Genomic DNA, 25,077 nt, shown 5'->3' with positions numbered 1-25,077 from the left:
TGCACATTTTCTTAGTGAGCCGAGGACAGGGGATAGCTAATCGAGCTTTATCACATTAAAACATACCAGGGTTTTTTTTCCTGACAGTTCTTTCTTTTGGGGATTTCCTCTAAGTGCACAGGACATTCCTGATTCCAGTTGTTTTCCTCTGTGCTGCCAAGTGGCTTCTGAGCCCCGTCAACCGGCTGCCCTTCACCTCGTTACTAAAGCAAACGTGTGCAAATATTCGGCTTATCTCTTGGACAAGCCATCTTCGGCTCTGAACCTTTGTCAATATAGTTACCATTGCAAAATAGTGAATGTCATGTCAAAGGGAGACAGCCAGAAGTGTCGCCCTGACCTCGTTAACTAGCTAAAAGTAACGTTACTATAGCAGGATAATGTGTAGCATAATGTATAGCAGGATGATGTGTTAGTTAGCTAGCTAACGTAGCTCGCAGACTGTGGCTATGAGCTAACGTTAGCTAGACAAGTCACTTTCGACAAGCCTACTAATTAAATCGGCAAAAAAAAATGTCCATCTATCTCTAGATATTTTACAAAATCTCGCAATCTAACAACGCTAAACAAACGTGAAGCTTTTATATCAACGCTAACTGTTTGGTACAACAACTTCACTTCAAGCTGCGAGCTAGCTACGGTAGCTACCGGGGTTCAAAAAGCATATAAAGTCAAAGCATGGGTCGTGTAATGGAACTTCGCTTCATACAAGACAGATACAAAACAAGGTGAAAGTAAATTTATTTTACATATTAAACAGTAACAAAAGACGAAGATGAACAATCAATTAAACATTCATATTTGGTTATGCACAAACAAACCCTTTATTCTGTCACGCACACGCAATGTATTGCATTATAAGCAAAACAGTACATATCCAATTCACAGGAAATTAATACAATTATATATTATGCAGTCTAAAGATGCCTATGATTGTCACTGTAGTTGAGTTAACATACAGTTATTGAGCTGTTTGACAGCCAGGTACCTCAGATATCCCACTTTATTGGCAACGTACAAGTGTAATGAGTTGTGCTGTCCCCCTTTCAGAATTTTATAGTAAAGTTCCAGTCTGACATTACTAGGAGTATTACAGGGGATATACGTATACAACAAACCAAACCATGATTTTCCTAAAATGATCAAATCGTTTGAGGTAAATAAAGACAACCACAACATATCTTTACATATTGTACACTGTCATAGAAATTATAAGGCAAGTGTGTTTGTGGGACAAACTTGTCTTCTATAACACTCCTAAGGACTTACCAACCAACACTTGATCTAGGATCACTTCGAATAAAGTAAATTGAGTAAGACAAATGGCAAACTTGTTTTGTTTCTGTAAACATACACCGAACATGTATGCCATATGCACTCAACACGCATAGGCCAAGACTACATCACATTGGTTAGAATGTAATACTTTACAAAACTTCCCTCTATATGGGTTAAGACAGTTGAAGCAAACCCCAAACACAATTGGCAAAAAATAATACTTTGGATTATGTACTCAACTAGATAGAAGGCTAAGACTTTTCATTGTTGTACCCTAATAGGCTATAGACTCAATAGTGTGTGGTAACACACAGCAAGTCATTTAAAGTCCATTATCAAGCCTACTGATAATCTCATCCTCTGCTCCAGTGACTGACTGTATTGCACGTATTGAAAAAGTGTTGTGCTGATTGCTAAGAACATTCTAAAATCCTCTCCCTGTGTGTTACTTTACTTTGGCTGTTTGGAAATCATTTCTTATAATCAACTACGATAAGTAAAAGTGCATTACAGAGAATGAGACATAGAACAATTTTAACATCTGAAAAAAGAAATTGTACATTGATAAATAAATATACCGAACAAAAATGTAAACGCAATGTAAAATGTTGGTCCCGTGTTTCATGAGCTGAAATAAAAGATCCAAGAAATGTTCCATGCACACAAAAAGCTCAAATGTTGTGCACACGTGTTTACATCCCTGTTAGTGAGCATTTCTCATTTGCCAAGATAAACCATCCATCTGACAGGTGTGGCATATTAAGAAGCTGATTAAACAGCAAGATCATTATACAGGTGCACCTTGTGGTGGGGACAATAAAAGGCCACTAAAATGTGCAGTTGTCACACAACACAATGCCACAGATGTCTCAAGTTGAGAGAACGTGCAATTGGCATGCTGACTGCAGGAATGTCCACCAGAGCTGTTTGCAGAGAGTTGAAAGTTAATTTCTCTACCATAAGCTGCCTCCAACATTGTTTGAGAGAATTTGGCAATCCAACCAGCCTCTCAACCGCAGATCACGTGTAACCACGCCAACGGTCCTCCACATTCGGCTTCATCACCTGCCGGATCGTCCAAGACCAACAACTTGGACAGCTGATGAAACTGTGGGTTTGCACAACCAAAGAATGTCTGCACAAACTGTCAGAAACTGTCTCAGGGAAGCTCATTTGCGTACTCATCGTCCTCACTAGGGTCTTGATCTGACTACATTTCGGCGTCTTAAACGACTTCGGTGGGCAAATGCTCACCTTTTGATGGCCACTGGCACGCTGGAGAAGTGTGCTCTTGATGGATGAATCCTGGTTTCAACTGTACAGGGCTGATGGCAGACAGCGTGGATGGCATCGTGTAGGCAAGCAGTTTGCTGATGGCAGCATTGTGAACAGAGTGCCACATGGTGGCTATGGGGTTATGGCAGGCATAAGCTACGAACAATGAACATAATTGATCCATGCCCCTCCCTTTTTTTCAAAGTTATCTGTGACCAACAGAATCATATCTGTATTCCCAGTAATGTGAAATCCATAGATTAGGGCCTAATGAATTCAATTCAATTGACTGTTCCTTATATGAACTGTAACTCAGGAAAATCTTTGAAATTGTTGCGTTTATATTTTTGTTCAGTGTAAATATAGCATGGGAAAAGTCCCAACATATAAAAATCTACAAATACTTTTGCTTAATAAAAAAAAATGCTTAGTTAAAAAATATATATGCAATCAGACAAAATTAAAGAATTAACAAAAAAGGATTGATCATGGAAATGAATTGTACATATTACCTGTAATATTATGATGGTTGTTGATAGTTGCACTCTCTTGTCAATCCACCAGCTATTGTGCCTATAACCTCACTCAAACATTTGCTCTTCATACACAGACAGAGTGGTAACACTGAACAGGCGGTAACACCGCACACCGATCTACACAACTTCACAGTTTCAAATACATCCTGACAAGTTGTATTTGAACACTACCGACAAGTCCCATTTTCACCTCAAATCAAGTTAAGCTTTACACTGAATAAAAGATGCTGAATGTATGACCAAACATTCTTTTTTTGTGACCTGGGCGCATTTTAAATGACAATCTTAGACAGAGGACAGCACTTGTATTGTGCACCCTGTGAAAGACAGACAGAAAAGTAGGGTGAGAGAACCAGACAGAGGTTGATAGCGAGGACAGAGACCAAAAAAGGAAGTCATTTAAAGGCAAGGCTCGAATTAAACATATGAGTCTTTTCAACGCTTAAGAGGGTGCCAACGTTAATATAATAATGCTATTGAGGGGTCCCCCGATTTGTTACCAGATACCCCCATAACTCAAATCATCTTAGAGGGTGAGGAAAAGAAGAGAAAGCAGAGATGAGAGGTGCTTCATGCAGGATCTCCTGAACCAGTTCACCTGTCCTCAGAAAATAGTGAACCAGCAGAACATGAAGCTGACTTAGTCTAGCCTGCTAATCCGTGTCTCAGCAACCTAAAAAGATTCAGAGATAAATCTAACTCATTTACTCAGAGACTGGTTTACACATGACTGTTGGGGGTTATTCACAGAACTGTTCCCTTGCCTAACTTGTCCACCAGTTTGCCCAGGAGGTGGTGCCTTATTGCTGGTAGTTTCCGTATTGACCCTAAAAGAGAGGGAGTTAGAAAATAAACATCTTTAGTCATGTCAGGTCAGCATGAGATGGGGAATACTTTTGTTCATGAATACTTTCTCATGCTTCAAAGCAACCCATGGGCGTCGCCACTGTGGTAATTTGCGGTGTGAGTTGCCCAATTTACCCAATGTTTTGTTGGACAGCACAGTCCTCCTCAAAACGTGGGGTTGGGGGTAGCTGTAGTTGTACCTGTTCGTAGGCGTAGGGCCTCTGTGTCTGTGCCCCAGAGGCAGCCTGGGAGGAGCGGTAGGAGCTGTACTGCTGGCCCTGACCCTGCTGGTACTGGGAGTACTGGGACTGCGCACCCTGACCTGGACCTGGAGACCAAATCAGTCAATCAACCAAGTCTTGAATCACACTGACGGATGTAACGGTGAAACAATTGTCATCTTTAAAAAAATAAATGTCCTGATATGAATGTTCAATTCCCAACCAGCCCGACAATCCCAACTATCAGCAGCATCAATATGTCCATAGCAAAACATAGGCATATGTATGTCTATGTGTCTGTCACTGTATGTCTGTGCGTTCATGCAAGCGTGTGCGCGCGCGCGCGCGTGTGTGTGTGTGCGCGCCTGTTCCTTACCGTAGCCCTGTGGCTGTCCGCTGTAGCCCTGCTGTGAGGGGTACTGTTGTTGGCTGAAGGGTTGCTGCTGGCCTGACCCCTGCTGGTACTGGGCCTGCTGCTGACTATACTGGGAGTTGCCTGGGGGTCGGGAGCAGCAATTTAACTACTTCAAGACTTACCTTTATACTGTAATCTCTCGTGGACAGATGCATGTAACATTAATAGTAATCGAGCATCTGACACAATTACGCAATATTTTACTGTAGTTCTGGGTGTCTGAGATTTGGGCCTACAGTGGCACATAGCTAGCAGCTACAATACTATCACAAGTTCACAACCTTTATGCTTATTAGGCATGAGTCTGTGTGTTTTGGGAACATACCTCCTTCGTAGTAGTGCTGTGAGGACTCATCAAAGGACCTCTCATAGCCCTGTTCACCGTAGGATGACTGTTGGTAGGAGTACTCCCCATGACCTGGAGGGGGCAGGAATGAGCACATGCCAAAACCAATCTACCAAAAAACTATGTGGCTCCTCACACATTTACAGTAGAGAGCTTGGTCCTTCCACAGTTTGTAAAAAGCTTACATACATATGTGTGCACCCATACGTTGACGAGAGCACAAACAGACATTTGCAGTGCCTCGGACACTCAAACACACAAAGCACACAAAAACACGCTAGAATCAGTTGGAGCTCTGCCCTAAACGATTTTCAAAAATGGGAAATCTAAAATTTCAGCACACCAGAGGGGAACACTATTGACAGAGGCACACCGGGAGGAAACAGTTCTAAGACCAAACTCAGCACTTTGCCATCAAAATCATAATCCTTCCACAAAAATCCAGCGTACAAAAGACTCCCATTGAACTCCCACACGAAGGGAAAGGAAAGACAAGAAACCAGAGGATTGGAATATGGAGTTCAGCGCTGCAGTATAACTTGAAGACAGGGCAGTGGGATGACACTGAGACGGGATGGCATGTATGCGTGTGTGTGATTGAGATGTCTGAGAGGTGTGTGTATGTGTTGGAGGGGTTGTGTGTGTGAGGGTCAAGGCTCTAAATGATTACCATCAGAGTAATACTGCTGGTTTATGGGCTCGCTGGAGCTCTGAGTGTGTCCGTACTGCTCTCCGTAGAAATCGTCTTGTCCCATGTACTGCGGTGCAGATCCTGCAAGACAGGCGACACCAGGATTGGTTAATCAGCTGGTCGGACCAATGGGCCTCTGTGTTGGTGATTAAAGGGGGCTGGACCAGGGCGCTTTGGCAGTTGGAGGGGTGTGTGTGTGTGTGTGTGTGTGTGTGTGTGTGTGTGTGTGTGTGTGTGTGTGTGTGTGTGTGTGTGTGTGTGTGTGTGTGTGTGTGTGTGTGTGTGAGAGAAGTAGTGTCTTATGGGTGCTAATTACATAATGAGAAGCTTTTTTGTAGTTCAATGACTCAAGTTCAAGAGGTCCTATTAGTAGATTTAAACTGAATAAATGATTGTGTAGGAGGCATTGTCTGAAATGTGAATTGGCCATGGGAAGAAAATGCATCATTATGACGTCCATTTTCATTTCAGAATGTTCAGCCCTATCCAAACCATGATCTGAAAAATTATAGAATCCTATGAGAATGAAATGAAATATGACTTTCTGAAAGGACCAATAAGAGTGGTTTTAGAAATCCCAGACGGGCCAATCATATGGGAGACGCTGTGGTGGTGGTGTGCAGAAACTCCAGATGCCATTCCTTCACAAACGACTGAATCAGAAACCAAATATATTTATTTCCGTTGCCAGAAGTATTGCTAGAAATATCGCTGTATCTGCAAGACAGCAACTCACAGTCTCGCAAAATATTAATATCCTACAAAATATTGATCCAATAACGTAATGCAAAAAGGACCATTATCACAGCAGTCAACAGCTAGTGAACAAATAACCTTTCAGGGCAAAAGAAAACGATTCAATTCCCCATTGACAAATATCCTTTGTCAGTGATGAACTATACACTGGAACAATAGAGTCCTTGTGGACAAGATCTAGTGATCGTACCTGGACAAGCTGGGATAAGACCAAGGTAAGCTACAGCAAACAACCCAGGGCAAGTGGCCTCTGTTTCCCTTGGAGACATTTTCTCAGACATCCTACAGACGAGCTACTGACGAGTCTCTGTGAGGTACATGCCTAGTCCACGCCCCACACCAAACACAAGGGGACGTTTAGGGACTCGTTTTAGGCTCACGCTGACACCATGGGTAAAGGGATTTACAGAGACTGGGACTCCCAAGTTACAACAGCCATAAATCTTCAGTCTGCCTCTTAAAGTCACAGGCAGGCCATTACTATGGGTGAGATCCTCTAGGCTACGTACCTGCGATACCATGGTAACGTATACGCATCCGTGACAGATTATATCCACCATAAATAGCATAGTCTGTTTTTTAGGCTCCCACCTCCTAAACACCTGCTAACCATGAACATCCCCACCTTTCAGCCAACGTCCACGTCGTCTGCATCCGCTGTGGCTACATCTGCAGGAGTTCCTCTCGTAATCATCTCCACCCTGAACCACACGGCCATTTTCTCCACATATAAACCACAGTGCATCTGCAGCCCATGGCCAAACCGCAGCAGCCTGGAGAAAGACAGAAAGCCATAGTCACCTACCTTGCTGTGTGGGTCGGTAGGTCCCCATGGGCCTCTGGCTCATCATGTTGTTGCCTTGCCCGCTCTGCCCCAACATGCCCATAGCAGCCTGCTGACCCTGGTACTGCTGCTGTCCGCCACCAGTCTGGGATGACGGGTAATGAGGTGTGGCCGACTGCTGGTGCATCATGGAGACTAAAAAGGGGGTTGGGGGGGGGGCGTTATGGGGAGAGATCTTACACATTAACGCGCACAGACAATGTCAACATCTTCATCATTGTCATCAACAACATACATAACCAGAACAGAAACAGGCAGAATCATAAGAAGAAAAAAAAAGAAAAAAGGGAGGGGTCAGAGAGTAGCCAGAAAGGGAGGGGGTCTGTTTCAAATACTCGAAGAATCTGGGAGAGAGAGAGGCTTTAAAATGCTCTGGAGGAAATGGAAAAGAAGCAATAGAGGGGTCAGTGCATAAAACAGAGATAAATACACATGGACAACCAGGGAGACGAGGGTGGGCTGCAGGGCTGCATGTCAGGGTTACAGGTCAGGAGAAGAGAGGAGAGCCTGAAGCAGGGAGGTGACTGGGGCTAGACTAGCAAATACTAGACTCCAGGGGGAGAATGGGGCTGCCTACCAGTCTGATGAACTGAATGTGTTTGGTTCTTCCTGTCGTTCATATAGGACAATGCAGAGGTTTCAGAGGTTTTGGAGTGTGAAGTTCAAGTGTATAAAGACTAGAGAAGGTTTTCTAACAGAGGGGGCAGAGAGGAGGTTATCGAGAATGATGTTGAAAAGCTGTGGAATACCTTCAGGCGTTCCTTGGGTCAGTGAATCATCCACCGATGTCCTGTCTCCTGTCTAAATCAATACATTCCTCATTTTCTAGAATCCTGGGAGAGCAGACCTCCCTCCCTATCTCTCCCTCCTTCTCTAGGCCCTACTGATACAGGGACCACTACAGTACAGCCTCAATCCCAACCTCCAGACTACACATGTACAGTTGAAGTCGGAAGTTTACATACACTTAGGTTAGAGTCATTAAAACTTGTTTTTCAACCACTCCACAAATTTCTTGTTAACAAAATATAATTTTGGCAAGTTGGTTAGGACATCTACTTTGTGCATGACACAATTCTTTGTGCATGACACAATTGGCCAAAATTCACCCAATTTTAATTCTTCCAATAATTGTTTACAGGCAGATTAATTCACTGTATGACAATTCCAGTTGGTCAGAAGTTTACACACACTAAGTTGACTGTGCCTTTAAACAGCTTGGAAAATTCCAGAAAATGATGTCATGGTTTTTGATAGCTTCTGATAGGCTAATTGACATCATTTGAGTCAATTGGAGGTGTACCTGTGGATGTATTTCAAGGCCTACCTTCAAACTCAGTGCCTCTTTGCTTGACATCATGGGAAAATCCAAAGAAATCAGCCAAGACCTCAGAAAAAAATGGTAGACCTCCACAAGTCTGGTTCATCCTTGGGAGCAACTTCCAAACGCCTGAAGGTACCATGTTCATCTGTACAAACAATAGTACACAAGTTTAAACACCATGGGACCACGCAGCCGTCATACTTCTCAGGAAGGAGACACGTTCCGTCTCCTAGAGATGAACGTACTTTGGTGTGAAAAGTGCAAATCAATCCAAGAACAACAGCAAAGGACCTTGTGAAGATGCTGGAGGAAACAGGTACAAAAGTATCTATATCCACAGTAAAACGAGTCCTATATCAACATAACCTGGAAGGCCGCTCAGCAAGGCAGAAGCCACTGCTCCAAAACCACCATAAAAAAGAGAGACTACGGTTTGCAACTGTACATGGGGACAAAGATCGTACTTTTGGGAGAAATGTCCGATGGTCTGACGAAACAAAAATAGAACTGTTTGGCCATAATGACCATCGTTATGTTTGGAGGAAAAAGGGGGAGGCTTGCAAGCCGAAGAACACCATCCCAACCGTGAAGCACGGGGGTGGCAGCATCATGTTGTGGGGGTGCTTTGCTGCAGGAGGGACTGGTGCACATTGAAGCAACATCTCAAGACATCAGTCAGGAAGTTAAAGCTTGGTCACAAATAGGTCTGCCAAATGGACAACGACCCATGAAAACTTCCAAAGTTGTGGCAAAATGGCTTAAGAACAACAAAGTCAAGGTATTGGAGTGGCCATCACAAAGCCCTGACCTCAATCCTATAGAACATTTGTGGGCAGAACCGAAAAAGCGTGTGCGAGCAAGGAGGCCTACAAACCTGACTCAGTTGCACCAGCTCTGCCAGGAGGAATGGGCCAAAATTCACCCAACTTATTGTGGGAAGCTTGTGGAAGGCTACCCGAAACATTTGACCCAAGTTAAACAATTTAAAGGCAATGCTACCAAATATTAATTGAGTGTATGTAAACTTTTGACCCACTGGGAATGTGATGAAAGAAATAAATGCTGAAATAAATCATTATCTCTACTATTACTCTGACATTTCACATTCTTAAAATAAAGTGGTGATCCTAACTGACCTAAGACAGGGAATTTTTACCAGGATTAAATGTCAGGAATTGTGAAAAACTGAGTTTAAATGTATTTGGCTAAGGTGTATGTAAACTTCCGACTTTAACTGTATCACTCTAAGACAGGGTTTGCAAACTGGCGACCCACAGGCTGATTTTGGCCCCCCAAGTTTTCTGAGCAAAACAATTTAATTATACACTGAACAAAAATATAAATGCAACAATTTCAAAGATTTACAGTTCATATAAGAAGATAAGTCAATTGAAATAATTTAACATGGCCCTAATCTATGGATTTCATGACTGGGAATAAAGATATGCATCTGTAGGTCACGAATACCTTAAAAAAAGGTAGGGGCATGGATCACGAAACCAGTCAGTATCTGGTGTGACCCCCATTTGCCTCATGGATGGCGACACATCTCCTTCGCATAGAGTTGATCAGGCTGTTGATTGTGGCCTGTGACACATCTCCTTCGCATAGAGTTGATCAGGCTGTTGATTGTGGCCTGTGACACATCTCCTTCGCATAGAGTTGATCAGGCTGTTGATTGTGGCCTGTGAAATATTTTCCCACTCCTCTTTAATGGCTGTGCGAAGTTGCTGGATGTTGGCGGTAACTGGAACACGCTGTCGTACACGTCGATCCAGAGCATCCCAAACAGGCTCAATGGGTGACATGTCTGGTGAGTACGCAGACCATGGAAGAACTGGGACATTTTCAGCGTCCAGGAATTGTGTACAGATCCTTGCGACATGGGGCAGTGCATTATCATGCTGAAACATGTGACGGCGGCAGATGAATGGCACGACATTGTGCCCCAGGATCTCGTCACGGTATCTCTGTGCATTCAAATTGCCATCGATAAAATGCAATTGTGTTCTTTGTCCGTAGCTTATGCCTGCCCATACCATAACCCCACTATGGGGCACTCTGTTCGCCCACCCAACGCCATACACGCTGCCATCTGCCCAGCACAGTTGAAACTGGGTTTCATCCGTGAAGAGCACACTTCTCCAGCATGCAAGTGGCCATCGAAGGTGAGCATTTGCCCACTGAAGTCGGTTACGACGCCTAACTGCAGTCAGGTCAAGAACCTGGTGCAGATGACGAGCACAGAAAAGCGTTTCCCTGAGACGGTTTCTGACACTTTGTGCAGAAATTATTCGGTTGTGCAAACCCACAGTTTAATCAACTGTCCGGGTGGCTCGTCTCAGACCATCCCGCAGGTGACGAAGCCAGATGTGGAAGTCCTGGGCTGGCGTGGCTCTGCGGTTGTGAGGTCGGTTGGACATACTGCCAAATTCTTTAAAACGACATTGGAAGCGACTTATGGTAGAGAAATTAGCATAAAATTCTCATGCAACAGCTCTGGTGGATATTCCTGCAGTCAGCATGCCAATTGCACACATCAGTGGCATTGCGTTGTGTGACAATACTGCACATTTTAGAGTGGCATTTTATTGTCCCCAGAACCAGGTGCACCTGTGTAATGATCATGCTGTTTAATAAGCTTATTGATATGCCATACCTGTCAGGTTGATGGATTAACCTGGCAAAGGAGAAATGCTGACTATGTAAACAAATTTGTGCACAAAAATTGAGAGAGCCAAGTTTTTTGTGCGTATGGAACATTTTTGGGATATTTTATTTCAGCTCATGAAACATGGGACCAACACTTTTATATTTTTGTTCAGTATCCAGTATATCGTTGTGTTTTTTTATTATTGTTTTTTTTGGGGGACAAAAAAATACTGTAAAAACACCAGGAAATCAGCTCCAGGTGATTTTAATTTTGAACATCTGTTCCCAAGTATTGCCACTCATAATAGAGACACGTGATCATATACAAACGTAAGCGAGGTTTAATATTATTATGTTTAGGTCAAATATTATATCTGTTTGTGCTTCTCGCGGTCATGTTCCAGCCCCACGACCATCCGCTCAAGAAAACAAATCGCCAGAGGCTGAATCAAGATGATAATCCCTGCTCTATCCTCTAATGTTCAACCCTCTTGCTTCCCTTCCTCCCTGATCATCCCCCTTTCCCTTCCAGAGCTCTGACACTTATTCTAGTGGGGGCTGGCCTCTCACCCTCCCTGCTCACTTCCTGCCAATCACAATACGCAATGAGTGGACTCAACAATCGTTACCAATGCACTTAGCAACAAGACTCGCTGGAGAAAACAAAATAGAATAGCGCAATTAGCAATTATGTATTTCCAAAGGAATAGTGTTTCCAATAACGATTTCATATCATTGGCTTTGATGATGTATTCCTATGCCACTGATCCCTTGTCGCTGATTCCTCTGCACCTGGCTGGCTCACCTGTGTTAGACTGCATGTTGAGGTTGCTGCGGGAGGAGGTAGAAGAGGAAGAGGAAGAACCGTAGCCTGGGCCAAGGCCCTGGACCATGCTGCCCTGGGAGGAGGGGGGCACGGGGTGGCTGTAGCCGGAGGCTGAGCCGTGGGTGCTGGCTGGCAGGCTGAGGGACGTGGACGAGGTCCCAGCCGACTGTGTCTGACCCGCCTGCTGCTGCATGGGAGCGTGGCTGGGGCCTAACGACACACAGAGCAGTCAGAGCAGCCAGCCACTCAGGCACACGCAGTGCCAGCATGGTCACAGGCACCACGACAACGCAACACATCCAGTTCATCGCTACACCACAGGAGGCTTGTGGAGGACTCAGTAGGCATAGAATGACGTTTTGAATCAAGGGCGTGTATATTATGCGGAGAGACTACGAGAGAAGAATTAGTGGAGTGATAAATGGACAAGAGGACAAAGACCTGTATGGATACAAAGAGGTGCATCTAAACAGTCTGAAGAAGTGGCTTCCTCTCCTCGTCTCCATTACTTAATGTGCAGTGATGTGAGAGAACTGGACAGATGGAATGAAATGCCCAGTTAGCATCCACTTACAGTATCCTGTATTCAGGGATTAGTGCAGAAGAGGAAGCCACTTTAAAATATGGAGATGCACCCATAGGATCATAGAATGATGTCTGGACAGAGCAGAGGACGAGATCAAATGTGCTGCCATAGGAGAGGTAGACAGACGACATACATGCAGCAGACAGTCAGTTTGGCAGAGAGGCGAGCATTCAGATAGTGTGTGTGTGTGTGTGTGTGTGTGTGTGTGTGTGTGTGTGTGTGTGTGTGTGTGTGTGTGTGTGTGTGTGTGTGTGTGTGTGTGCGTGCGTGCGTGCGTGCGTGCGTGCGTGCGTGCGTGCGTGTGCGTGTGTGTGTGGATACGGAGGTCTCACCATTGCTCATCTGACTCTGCATCATAGCGGTAGGGGGCAGGCCAGGGGTCATGGTGTCGTTGAGGTTACTCTGGGAGTGTAGGGGCCCGCTGCCTCCGCTCTGTCCAATTCCTCCAGCACCTATACTCCCCATGTTAGGGGTAGGAGGCTGAGAGAACAGGAGGAGAGGAGAGACATGTGAATTTACAGCTCTGGGAACTGTGTTACTGTTAAAGAACAGCTATTGAGGCCAGGTAAGGGAGGGAGAGAGAGAGAGAGCGAGAAGAAGACCAACATGGGGCTCTATTGTATTACGTAACTCCACACAGACTTACTGCAGGTAACAGTGACTGCATGTTCTGATTAGAATCCGCTATCGTGGCCAGGTAGACTAGGTTTCTGTGAAGGATCTGCTGATACCTGTCAAAGCACAGAAAGACAGGTTAATCACTAATCACAAGAGCCTTCAACACGAGGGCCATCATTAAACTGCGATATACTATCTTCATGCTTAGAAACACATATTCGTACAAGTACACATCTACTCTAGTAACCTACGTAACATGCATCTGTGACAACACTATGAGGACAGGTGTGACTCCTACTGTGTGCATTCTGCTGTTTTCCCTTTGCTCTGGTAATCCATGATGCATTGTATCAGATGGTGATTCTCATCCAGGATCTTGGGGAGATTAAAAAAAAAATCATGTTAGGCGAGCAGCTTATTATAACAGAGTTATGACACTATAATAAAGTGTCCTGAATTCTCGAGACTTGCGCTCACGTAACCCCCCCCCCCCCCCCCTCCTACTCTCTGAACAAAATTATCTGGGTCAGCTGTTTTTCTTGGAGTATATTTAACGTTGCCAGAAAGAGCCTCGGGCAGAAGAGGCTGTTTAAGTCGGGCGGAGCCATGGTTTGTCTTCCTGCAACTCCAAAAGTCTACCATTATTTTCAGCCAATCACAACACTCTGACATCAGTGACAAAAAGCGAGTGTACAAGAAAGGGGAATCTGTCCTCTATAGGCTACGATCCAAAGAAGGAGCTCTCAATACCCTCAACAATATGACAAGCACCAATACGAGTCTTCCCCGTTCCTTCGAGGATAAACAAAGGTCCAATGATGTTCCACGTAAGCCCCCACCTTCCATCATCATTGCCACTGTCAGACTATCCATTCATTCCAGTGCACCTGCCTCATACCACTGTCTGTCTAAAGAATTCTCGCTAGTCTTCTCACATCTTTGGCACGGCTGGCTATCAACTATTTTTTTTGTAACAATAGCCTATCATATGGAGTGTATTTTGTAAAGGATAAAATGTTGCTTAAAGAAAAAGAACAACAAAAAAAACACACTAAAATAACAGTTAACAAAAAAATCCCATGAAGTGCATGCACCAGAATAAGCAAAAATTCAGTCGGACTCGGGACAAACTAGATTTTTTTGTTGTCTCGGATGCTATAGTCTATAATTAGACAACATGTGTTGTTGTTCTAACGCATAACATTGTAGCCGTTATGTCGGCTCCCATTCAAAGCCACACTGTTCAGCGAAGAGCACGACAGTAACAACGCAAATAAAAAGTAGCCTTTGATGAATGTCCATGTGTTTTCATTAGCGTCTTATGATCACGTCACTTTGTTTGGCTCGCTCGATTGTACCAGTTATGTGCTGGTATTGACTACTTCCCCACCGTTGGCACTGGCTGACTATCCACGCTCTCAAATCGACCAGAATAAAAGATTTCCTGTTAGACGACGTAATAGAGAAAGACATGGCGTTAGCCTACCTTTTGTATCGTTTGTTGTGTCACCTCCCCTTTGCTCCTTGGGCGCGCCGATGAAAATGCCACCGACATTGTTATATAAGGAAACAGTAAGAAACGCTCCTTTTATTCTAATATTTTGCCTATTATCTTGCGTGCAGTATAACATAGTTAGGTTTTCCATGTTCAGAAAAGAATAGGGGTGTGTGAACCCCTGGATTGCTCCGAAATGAAAATACATTCTAAGTACACCACTATTCCCCTGGGTGCAAATTGATACTCTACATTTGGTTCTGTTGTTAAGATTGAGAGTTGATCAGAATTCCATCATGTCTATGAAAATATCGTCTTTTTCGAGACTCACTCGGTAATGTGTTGGTATAACCCGTGCAGTCAGCTATAGGCTACAGTATAATTTCTCACAGTAGTAGGGGTGTTCTTTGATTCACGACATCCAATGCGCTCGCTCGCCAACGTAAACCAACGGTGGCCGCAATAAATCAAGGCCGTTGCACACTCCGGATGAGGCGCTGTGTTCAACTTGAATTTGCTGTTTCATTCAGTCGGATTACTTTCACTTTTGTTCAAGAGCGTCGGCAAGTCGAGGAGACACAGAAATCAGCTTTTCATTACAGGTGAAGTGCTTGGAAGATGAGCTACGATCGTGCAATCACAGTGTTCTCACCTGATGGCCACTTATTCCAGGTGGAATACGCACAGGAGGCGGTCAAAAAGGGTTCAACCGCTGTAAGTAGTCCTATCTCATTTCTGTCAGTGTTGATTGAGGTCAAAACAATTGGTCTGTGCCGATGCAAAATGTAGCCTATCAATAGAAGCAGACCCGAAATGTGCTACAACGGGCGCAACTGTATCACTTGGGCCTAATTCATTTACAGGTTGGAGTGCGAGGAAAAAACGTCGTTGTGCTAGGAGTGGAGAAGAAAACCGTCGCCAAGCTCCAAGATGACAGAACAGTGCGCAAAATGTGCGCCTTGGATGACAACGTCTTCATGGCCTTTGCAGGTAACTTACCGTAGGACATGACCAATAAGGCAAGACGACCAACATAGGACCAATAAGGCACACCCAAGCCACAGATGGTGTGAAGTGGTTGATTGCGAATATGTAATTAGCATGGTATAGTTTATGTCGTCAATATTTGATCATGTAGGCCTACTTTGAATGATGAATTTTACTGCTGAAATTGAGCAATTTGATTGTTTGTTCATCTTGTTGGGTGAGGTGCTTAATTGGTGTAACATAGTTTATCTCCTTGTCCCATGGCCTGCAGGGTTGACAGCAGATGCCAGGATTGTTGTTAACAGGGCTCGGGTGGAGTGTCAGAGTCACAGGCTAACAGTGGAAGACCCTGTGACTGTGGAGTACATCACACGCTTCATCTCCAGCATCAAACAGGTACCACACACACACACACACACACACACACACACACACACACTACAGTACAATACACATCTGCAGATATATCATTTCTACATATTCCCACTTTCAGCGCTACACCCAAAGCAATGGGCGAAGGCCCTTTGGCATCTCCTCCCTCATTGTGGGGTTTGACTTCGATGGAACACCCCATCTGTACCAAACTGACCCTTCAGGAACATATCATGCCTGGAAGGTAGGGGTGTAATTCTGACCCATACATCTGAATCATTTAAAGGTGCTTTGACAGGTTTGTCATCACCCCCAATGAATTACCCAATGTACCTCAAGTTGCAATGCGATTAAATATGAGCAGAATGTGAAAACCTAAATGTGGTTGTGTACATAGGCAAATGCCATTGGAAGATCTGCCAAAACTGTACGTGAGTTTCTAGAGAAGAACTATAAAGAGGAGCATATGGAGTCCGATACGGACGCCATTAAACTGGCCGTCAGAGCGCTACTTGAGGTGAGGTTTATGCCAGTCTAGATCCAAACTTTTGATTGGCAGCAACGACATTGCACGAGCAACCTGCTATTAAGGATTGAAATCTCAGATATCCCTGTCTCAAGGTTTGCTCCATGTGTTCACAGGTTGTCCAGTCAGGGGGAAAGAACATTGAGTTGGCCATTATGAAGCGGGACGAATCGATGAAGGTCCGTTTGAAATCGTGACACCTGCGCAAATCCGTCAGAGGATCTCACCTGTGTAATGAGGCAACTTAAAATGCTCCCCTTAACGACCTCTTTCCCACTGTAAATAGATTCTGGTCCAAGAGGAAATCGAGGAGTACGTCACGGCGATTGAAAAGGAAAAAGAGGACGCAGAGAAACAAAAGAAGAAAACATGAACACTTTGTGATTGAAGTCATGACCAAACATGCCTTCCTCCATCTTCAATATTGCATCTGGAATCTCATTGTTTACATGAATTATCTCATCGTTTCTCTATCCAATGCTGGAGGGACTCCTAAGGAGGGCATATTTTTGTTCTGGCCCAGTACTACCACACTTGTTTTGACTAATCCCCGGGCTCTGGTTTGGCTGACTCGGGTAGGCTATGGTAGTGCTGGGAGAGACTGTTCTGGGTGCCCGAGACTAGTTTTGGGCTAAAACAAACCTACTCCCATCCTGGGAGTCCCAATGAAATGGATGGAGAATCGACCATATGCCCTAATCGACCATATGAAAACATAAGACTTCACCTTATTCTTGCAACGAATAAATATCTGTATTTAAAACCACACCGTTCAGTTACTGTCATTGAATAGAGACAATTGACAAGAACAAGTGAATCAGCAATTTCACATTTGTTAGATTTGTAACATCACTTGTGCTCAAAATTATAGAAAACCAACCAATACATGGAAATTCATTAGTTCTGGCAGACATTTGGTCTGTAATTAAGTTATTTATAATTATATTAATAAGTCATATTTACATTACCTGGAACACAAAAATGACCTGAAGGTATTTTCCCCTCGGTTTCATCTTCAGATTGATCCCTTGAATAGTTTAGGAAGTATGCATGTCATCTCGCTATTTATCAGAATACAGCAGAGGTTGAAAAGCACAGGCAACAAAATATATATAAAGCACTTATCATATACTTATTCAGTTGTGGGGCACCTGAGAGTGAAAATAAATTCTCAATGTTTCTTCATTACAAAACACCTCATGATGGCGAGAACAATAATGGAATACAAAATGTAATATTTTGGTTAAGTACAAAAACAAAATAATATATACACTACCGGTCAAAAGTTTTAGAACACCTACTCATTCAAGAATTTTTCTTTATTTTACTATTTTCTACATTGTAGAATAATAGTGAAGACTTAAAACTATGAAATAACACATGGAATCATGTGCTGTAGTAACCCAAAAAAGTGTTAAACAAATCAAAATGTATTTTATTCTTTGGATTGACGTACAGAACGTTGTTACAAAGAAAACAGGATAGGTTGTACAATTGAATGGTTTTGATACAATGATTTATTTCAGAAATTCTGACATTGATAAAGATTTAGTATATTTGATTCAACTGCTAATAATATTAGGTAAATGTCATATTCACAAATGCAAATGGTCGAATTCAAAACCTAACTTTTTTCACTTTATAAATGAATTTAAACAATATGGCACTACTTTAACTAAAATGAAAAACAAAAAAGGCAATTAAAACTCGTTGTTTCATTTATAAATATGATTTGTTTGTTTGGGATTCCTGGAGATGTAAATAGTATGTATGCTTGTTTGCATGTGTGTCACGTTCCTGACCTGTTGTCTGTTATTTTTGTATGTGTTTAGTTGGTCAGGGCGTGAGTTGGGGTGGGCATTCTATGTTTTGTGTTTCTATGTTTAGGCCATTGGTAATTAGCCTTATATGGTTCTCAATCAGAGACAGGTGTTTGTCATTTCCTCTGTTTGGGAACCATATAAAGTTAGGGTGTTCACACTGTTTGTTTGTGGGTGGTTGTCTTCCGTGTCTGTATTGTATGTTCGTACCACACGGGACTGTAGCGTTTTGTTTGTAGTCTATTCCTGTTCGTGAGTTCTTCGTGTTATATGTAAGTTCTCTATTTCAGGTCTGTCTTCGTTCGTTTTGTTATTTTGTAATTATTCCAAGTGTTTCGTGTTCGTCTTCGTGGTTGAATAAATTCATTATGTTCTCAAAACCCGCTGCATTTTGGTCTGATCCCTACTCCTCCTCTTCGGACGAAGAGGAGGAGAACAAGCGTTACAGAACCACCCACCACCGAAGGATCAAGCAGCGGGTTAACGGACAGCAGCAGGTGTACAAGGAGGAATGGACATGGGAGGAAATCCTAGACGGAGAAGGACCCTGGGCAGAACCAGAGGAGTGTCGCCGCCCCAAAGCGGAGCTGGAGGCAGCGAAAGCGGAGAGGCGGCGATATGAGGAGGCAGCACGGAAACAAGGCTGGAAGCCCGCAAGTCAAACCCAAAAAATTCTTGGGGGGGGGCTCTCGGGGTATATAGTTGGGTCAGTCAGGGGACTTGAGCCAACTCCTCCTGCTTTACATAAGGAGCCGGTGAGGGCGGATTTGGAGGTGAGTAACGCAGAGACAGTAAAGGAGCTAATGGAGAAATTGAAGGAGAAAGATATGAGGGATGTACTGGTTTGGTGCATGAGGCACGGCATCCGTCCGAATGAACGTATTGGTGAGTTAATGTCACTGGGAACAGCTCTCCATACTCGTCCTGAGGTGCGTGCTAGCCGTCTGGTTAAGACAGTGCCTACACCACGCACCAAGCCTCCTGTGCGTCTCCAGAGTCCTGTGCGTCCTGTTACTGCTCCCCGCACTAGCCCTGAGATACGTGTTCCCAGCCCAATACCACCAGTGCTGGCACTACGCACCAAGCCTCCTGTGCGTCTTCAGAGCCCTGGTTCTCCTCCATGCACTCTCCCTGGGGTGCGTGTCTCCAGCCTAGTACCACCAGTGCTGGCACCACGTACCAAGCCTCATGTGCGTCTCCAGAGCCCTGTACGCACTGTTCCTTCTCCCCGTACTCGCCATGATGTGCGTGCCCTCAGCCCGGTACCACCAGTGCCGGTACCACGCACCAGGCCTATAGTGCGCATTGAGAGTCCAGTGTGCCCTGTTGTTGTTCCCCGCACTAGCCTGAAGGTGCGTGTCCTTAGCCCGGTACCTCCAGTTCCGGCACCACGCACCAAGCCTCCTGTGCGTCTCCAGAGCCCTGTACGCACTGTTCCTTCTCCCCGCACTCGCCCTGAGGTGCGTGCCCTCAGCCCGGTACCACCAGTGCCGGTACCACGCACCAGGCCTATAGTGCGCATTGAGAGTCCAGTGTGCCCTGTTCCTGCTCCCCGCACTAGCTTTGAGGTGCGTGTCTCCAGTCCGGTACCACCAGTTCCGGCACCACGCACCAGGCCTACTGTGCGCCTCAGCAAGTCAGTCGGCCGTCTGCCCTACGCCGCCTGCACTGCTCGTCTGCCCAGCGCCGTCTGAGCTGCCTGCACTGCCTGCCTGCCCAGCGCCGTCTGAGCTGCCTGCCTACCCAGCACCATCTGAGCCATCCGTCTGCCCAGCGCCGTCTGAACTGCCTGCACTGCTCGTCTGCTCAACGCCGCCTGCACTGCTCGTCTGTCCAGCGCCGTCTGAGCTGCCTGCCCAGCGCCGTCTGAACTGCCTGCACTGCTCATCTGCTCAACGCCGCCTGCACTGCTCGTCTGCCCAGCGCCGTCTGAGCTGCCTGCACTGCCTGCCTGCCCAGCGCCGTCTGAGCCATCCGTCTGCCCAGCGCCGTCTGAGCCATCCGTCTGCCCAGCGCCGTCTGAGCCATCCGTCTGCCCAGCGCCGTCTGAGCCATCCGTCTGCCCAGCGCCGTCTGAGCCATCCGTCTGCCCAGCGCCATCTGAGCCATCCGTCTGCCACGAGCCTTCAGAGCCGCCCGTCTGCCACGAGCCTTCAGAGCCGCCCGTCTGTACCGAGCCATTAGAGCCGTCCGCCAGTCAGGAGCCGCTAGAGCCGTCCGCCAGTCAGGAGCTTCCAGAACCGCCAGCCAGTCAGGAGCTTCCAGAACCGCCAGCCAGTCAGGAGCTGCCAGAGCCGCCAGCCAGTCAGGAGCTGCCAGAGCCGCCAGCCAGTCAGGAGCTGCCAGAGCCGCCAGCCAGTCAGGATCAGCCAGAGCCGCCAGCCAGACAGGATCAGCCAGAGCCGCCAGCCAGACAGGATCAGCCAGAGCCTTCCGCCAGAGCCTTCCGCCGGACAGGATCAGCCAGAGCCTTCCGCCAGCCATGAGCAGCCAGATCCGTCAGCCAGCCATGAGCAGCAAGATCCGTCAGCCAGCCATGAGCAGCCAGATCCGTCAGCCAGCCATGAGCAGCCAGATCCGTCAGCCAGCCATGAGCAGCAAGATCCGTCAGCCAGCCATGAGCAGCAAGAGCCCGCCGGCCAGGATCCGCCAGAGCCCGCCGGCCAGGATCCGCCAGAGCCCGCCGGCCAGGATCCGCCAGAGTCGCCTTCCAGTCATGAGCTGCCTTCCAGTCATGAGCTGCCTTCCAGTCATGAGCTGTCCTCCAGTCATGAGCTGCCCTCCAGTCATGAGCTGCCCTCCAGTCATGAGCTGCCCTCCAGTCATGAGCTGCCCTCCAGTCATGAGCTGCCCTCCAGTCATGAGCTGCCCTCCAGCCCGGAGCTGCCACCCAGCCCGGAGCTGCCACCCAGGCCGGAGCTGCCAGTAGTCCGGAGCTGCCCCTCTGTCCGGAGCTGCCCCTCTGTCCGGAGCTGCCCCTCTGTCCGGAGCTGCCCCTCTGTCCGGAGCTGCCCCTCTGTCCTGAGCTGCCCCTCTGTCCTGAGCTGCCCCTCTGTCCTGAGCTGCCCCTCTGTCCTGAGCTGCCCCTCTGTCCTGAGCTATCTCTCTGTCCTGAGCTACCTCTCTGTCCTGAGCTACCTCTCTGTCCTGAGCTACCTCTCTGTCCTGAGCTACCTCTCTGTCCTGAGCTATCTAGGGGGGACCGGTGTGAAGGTTCCTAGACCAGGGTTGGGGGCGAGGATCGCCACTCGGAGGACGCTAAGGAGGGGGACAAAGACAATGGTGGAGTGGTGTCCTCGTCCTGCGCTGGAGCCACCACCGTGGACAGATGCCCACCCAGACCCTCCCCTTGAGTTTTAGGGGTGCGCCCGGAGTTCGCACCTTGAGGGGGGGTTCTGTCACGTTCCTGGCCTGTTGTCTGTTATTTTTGTATGTGTTTAGTTGGTCAGGGGGTGAGTTGGGGTGGGCATTCTATGTTTTGTGTTTCTATGTTTAGGCCATTGGTAATTAGCCTTATATGGTTCTCAATCAGAGACAGGTGTTTGTCGTTGCCTCTGATTGGGAACCATATAAAGGTAGGGTGTTCACACTGTTTGTTTGTGGGTGGTTGTCTTCCGTGTCTGTATTGTATGTTCGTACCACACGGGACTGTAGCGTTTTGTTTGTAGTCTATTCCTGTTCGTGAGTTCTTCGTGTTATGTAAGTTCTCTATTTCAGGTCTGTCTTCGTTCGTTTTGTAATTATTCCAAGTGTTTCGTGTTCGTCTTCGTGGTTAAATAAATTCATTATGTTCTCAAAACCCGCTGCATTTTGGTCTGATCCCTACTCCGCCTCTTCGGACGAAGAGGAGGAGAACAAGCGTTACAATGTGACTATTCTTCTTTTTTGTTGTTAATATTTGTTTGTTAATAAAAAATAAAAATAGTATGAGTATGCTAACACAGTTGATGTTTTTCTGCCAGAGTTGTGGACTCGACTCACAGAATTTGGACTCGAGTCTGACTCGAGTAACAAATTCGATGACTTGAGACTGACTTTATATAAAATAACTTGAGACTTGACTTGAATTTGGAGCCTCAATACTCGGGACTCGACTTTGTCTTGAGACTGATGACTTGAAATTATCTGGCCAGGTTTTGTAATGATTTGTCACTCATTTTGTGGCACAGTCAACGTGGATTAATCTACACGCAGCTAGACAGTAGCCGCAGCATCTCCCTTGCAAAAAAAAACTGAACCAGATTGGCTAGTGAAACGCTCACTCGGGCACTCTGATTGGACCAACAAATTGTCAATAAACACAGGTCGGGTGAGTTAGCGAACAGATTATTGATTTGCTGTAAACCTATAGATAGGTTCGGGTGTAGCGCTAATGACAAATTGTAGGGAGAGAGTATTGCCATACTAAATAAATATGCAGCACAAAAAAAAATGTGATTAAGAATATTAACTGTTTACTTTGCAAGTTCACCGGCATTGGGGCAACAATTAGCGTAGGTCTACTGGTCTTTTGATATATAACAATTGCTTAATATTGATAATATACTTATGAAGCTTGCATTTGGAATTTGTTGTTAAAATCAAATATTAGTGTGGCGAAGATGGTTCACTTGCACTCCAAACTCTTGCCAGTGGAGAGGGCTTTTTTTCTCTTGTTGAAATATTTGCTGTTGCTTTCACACGTTTAAATGCATATGTGGTAAATCTAGATTCCTTCTACTACTACAATAATTGCTAGCGTTTCATCATTCCATTACCTTAATGTTTATTGCTACATGTATACATTTATATACATGTTTATTTGTAGTCATGTTTATTCAAATCAATGTATAGTTTCCTTTGTTCATATTTCCCGCGTTATGTCGGAGTTCCGGTCGTCCTAAATCTCTGTCCCTGTTTTCTTTTTACCTGTTTGGGCTGCAGGGGCAGTATTGAGTAGCCAGATAAAAGGTGCCCATTTCAAATGGCCTCGTACTCAATTCTTGCTCGTACAATATGCATATTATTATTACTATTGGATAGAAAACACTCTCTAGTTTCTAAAACCGTTTGAATTATATCTGTGAGTAAAACAGAACTCATTTGGCACAAACTTCCTGACCAGGAAGTGGAAAGTCTGAAAACTATGCTCTCTTCTAGGTCCTGCCTATAAATGGGCATGATAGGTATTAGTATACATGCACATCATACACCTTCCCCTGGATGTCAAGAGGCGGTGAGAGAAGAAATGGGGTGTTTATCTTGGTCTGAAGTGGAATAACAGCTCTTGGAATGACGTGTCACCCATTTCCTGTTTTCAGGAAGGCGCGAGAAGGAACCTGGATTTGCCTTCTGATAAGCTGCCGTTATAGACGACTAATATGTCCGGCTTTGATTTTATTTGATACATGTGACCATATCATCGTAAAGTATGTTTTTTCAATATAGTTTAATCAGATTATTGAAATTTTTTCGGGAGTTTTGCCGTGTTCCGTTCTCTTCCGTTTGTTGACATGGAGAGATTCGTGCCACTTGGCTAGTGTGCTTGCTAAATCGAGTGGGAAAGAGGCCGTTCTAAATCCAAACAAAGATTGTTCTTGACAAAGGACCCCTTGTACAACATTCTGATGGAAGATCAGCAAAAGTAGGAAACATTTTATGATGCTATTTCATATATCTGTCGTACATGTGAACTAGTCGTCGGCGCCCAGCTTTTGGGTACTCTAGCTATACCGAAGCTGTATGTCGTAATGAAGTTATTTTTAGAATTCTAACACGGCGATTTCATTAAGAACTAATGGATCTATCATTTCCTATACAACATGTATTTTTTAGTTATGTTTATGAATAGCTATTTGGTCAGAATATGTGTGTCAGAAAAAGTGTCAGAAAAAAATCCGGACGTTGTGGGAAAAAGTAGCTAAGTTAGCACAATGTATAACCATTGATTTCAGCTCTAAATATGCACATTTTCGAACAAAACATAAGTGTATGTATAACCTGATGTTATAGGACTGTCATCTGATGAAGAATATCAAGGTTAGTCAAAAATTATATATCTTTTACTGGTTTGTCACAATCGCTAACTTTTACTGCTGGGGAATGGCTTGTGTTTCTGGCTATTGTGGTAAGCTAATATAACGCAATATTGTGTTTTCGCTGTAAAACACTTAATAAATCGGAAATATTGGCTGGAATCACAAGATGCCTGTCTTTCATTTGCTGTACACTATGTATTTTTCAGAAATGTTTTATGATGAGTATTTAGGTATTTGGCGTTGGTGTCTGTAATTATTCTGTCTGCTTTCGGTGCAATTTCTGATTGTAGCTGCAATGTAAACTATGATTTATACCTGAAATATGCACATTTTTTGAACAAAACATAGATTTATTGAATAACATGTTATAAGACTGTCATCTGATGAAGTTGTTTGTTAGTTAGTTTGGTTGGTTCTTGGTTAGTTAGGTTGGCTTTGTGCATGCTACCTGTGCTGTGAAAAATGTCTGTCCTTTTTTGTATTTGGTGGTGAGCTAACATAAATATACGTGCTGTTTTCGCTGTAAAACATTTAAAAAATCGGACATGTTGGCTGGATTCACAAGATGTGTACCTTTCATTTGCTGTATTGGACTTGTTAATGTGTGAAAGTTAAATATTTCTAAAAAATATATTTTGAATTTCGC

General features: G+C 44.9%; 2 protein-coding genes across 6 annotated transcripts; one reads left to right on the top strand and one right to left on the bottom strand.

Annotated features, from left to right (window-relative positions):
* Positions 1-724: 724 nt before the first annotated feature.
* LOC129830386 (calcium-responsive transactivator-like) lies at positions 725-14,786 on the bottom strand. 4 transcript variants are annotated; one of them, XM_055892932.1, is made up of 11 exons: positions 14,701-14,786; positions 13,513-13,589; positions 13,243-13,327; positions 12,929-13,076; positions 11,990-12,220; positions 7,170-7,343; positions 5,588-5,689; positions 4,897-4,989; positions 4,533-4,652; positions 4,071-4,263; positions 725-3,916 (listed from the first exon to the last, which is right to left on the bottom strand). In XM_055892932.1, the coding sequence occupies exons 1-11, from the start codon at positions 14,767-14,769 to the stop codon at positions 3,790-3,792; spliced, it is 1,419 nt and encodes a 472-aa protein (XP_055748907.1). In that variant the 5' UTR covers positions 14,770-14,786; the 3' UTR covers positions 725-3,789. The 4 variants fall into 4 exon arrangements, with proteins under 4 accessions (XP_055748907.1, XP_055748908.1, XP_055748910.1 ...); XM_055892934.1 differs by having other exon boundaries at positions 3,791-3,916; positions 4,136-4,263; XM_055892933.1 differs by lacking the exon at positions 5,588-5,689.
* Positions 14,696-17,360, top strand: LOC129830387 (proteasome subunit alpha type-7-like). 2 transcript variants are annotated; one of them, XM_055892936.1, is made up of 8 exons: positions 14,696-14,786; positions 15,266-15,423; positions 15,573-15,699; positions 15,968-16,092; positions 16,190-16,312; positions 16,466-16,585; positions 16,711-16,773; positions 16,881-17,360. In XM_055892936.1, exons 2-8 carry the CDS (start codon positions 15,328-15,330, stop codon positions 16,965-16,967), a joined length of 741 nt encoding a protein of 246 aa, XP_055748911.1. In that variant the 5' UTR covers positions 14,696-14,786; positions 15,266-15,327; the 3' UTR covers positions 16,968-17,360. The 2 variants fall into 2 exon arrangements, with proteins under 2 accessions (XP_055748911.1, XP_055748912.1); XM_055892937.1 differs by having other exon boundaries at positions 14,699-14,786; positions 15,312-15,423.
* Positions 17,361-25,077: the final 7,717 nt, after the last annotated feature.

The sequence above is a fragment of the Salvelinus fontinalis genome, chromosome 31, assembly GCF_029448725.1.
Source record: "Salvelinus fontinalis isolate EN_2023a chromosome 31, ASM2944872v1, whole genome shotgun sequence".
Lineage (NCBI taxonomy): Eukaryota > Metazoa > Chordata > Actinopteri > Salmoniformes > Salmonidae > Salvelinus > Salvelinus fontinalis.
The sequence above is the reverse complement of the archived record's forward strand: the minus strand, read 5'-3'. Positions and strand labels throughout refer to the sequence as shown.

Bases quoted from the DNA above. Each gene is read 5' to 3' on its own strand.
- LOC129830386 (XM_055892932.1), bottom strand. From the start codon at position 14,769: ATGTCGGTGGCATTTTCATCGGCGCGCCCAAGGAGCAAAGGGGAGGTG. The intron at 13,590-14,700 runs GTAGGCTAACGC...AATCTCCCCAAG, and splicing joins CACAACAAACGATACAAAAG to ATCCTGGATGAGAATCACCA. The intron at 4,990-5,587 runs GTAATCATTTAG...TGCCCCCTCCAG, and splicing joins CCAGCAGTATTACTCTGATG to GTCATGGGGAGTACTCCTAC.
- LOC129830387 (XM_055892936.1), top strand. From the start codon at position 15,328: ATGAGCTACGATCGTGCAATCACAGTGTTCTCACCTGATGGCCACTTA. The intron at 15,424-15,572 runs GTAAGTAGTCCT...ATTCATTTACAG, and splicing joins TCAAAAAGGGTTCAACCGCT to GTTGGAGTGCGAGGAAAAAA. The intron at 16,093-16,189 runs GTACCACACACA...TCCCACTTTCAG, and splicing joins TCATCTCCAGCATCAAACAG to CGCTACACCCAAAGCAATGG.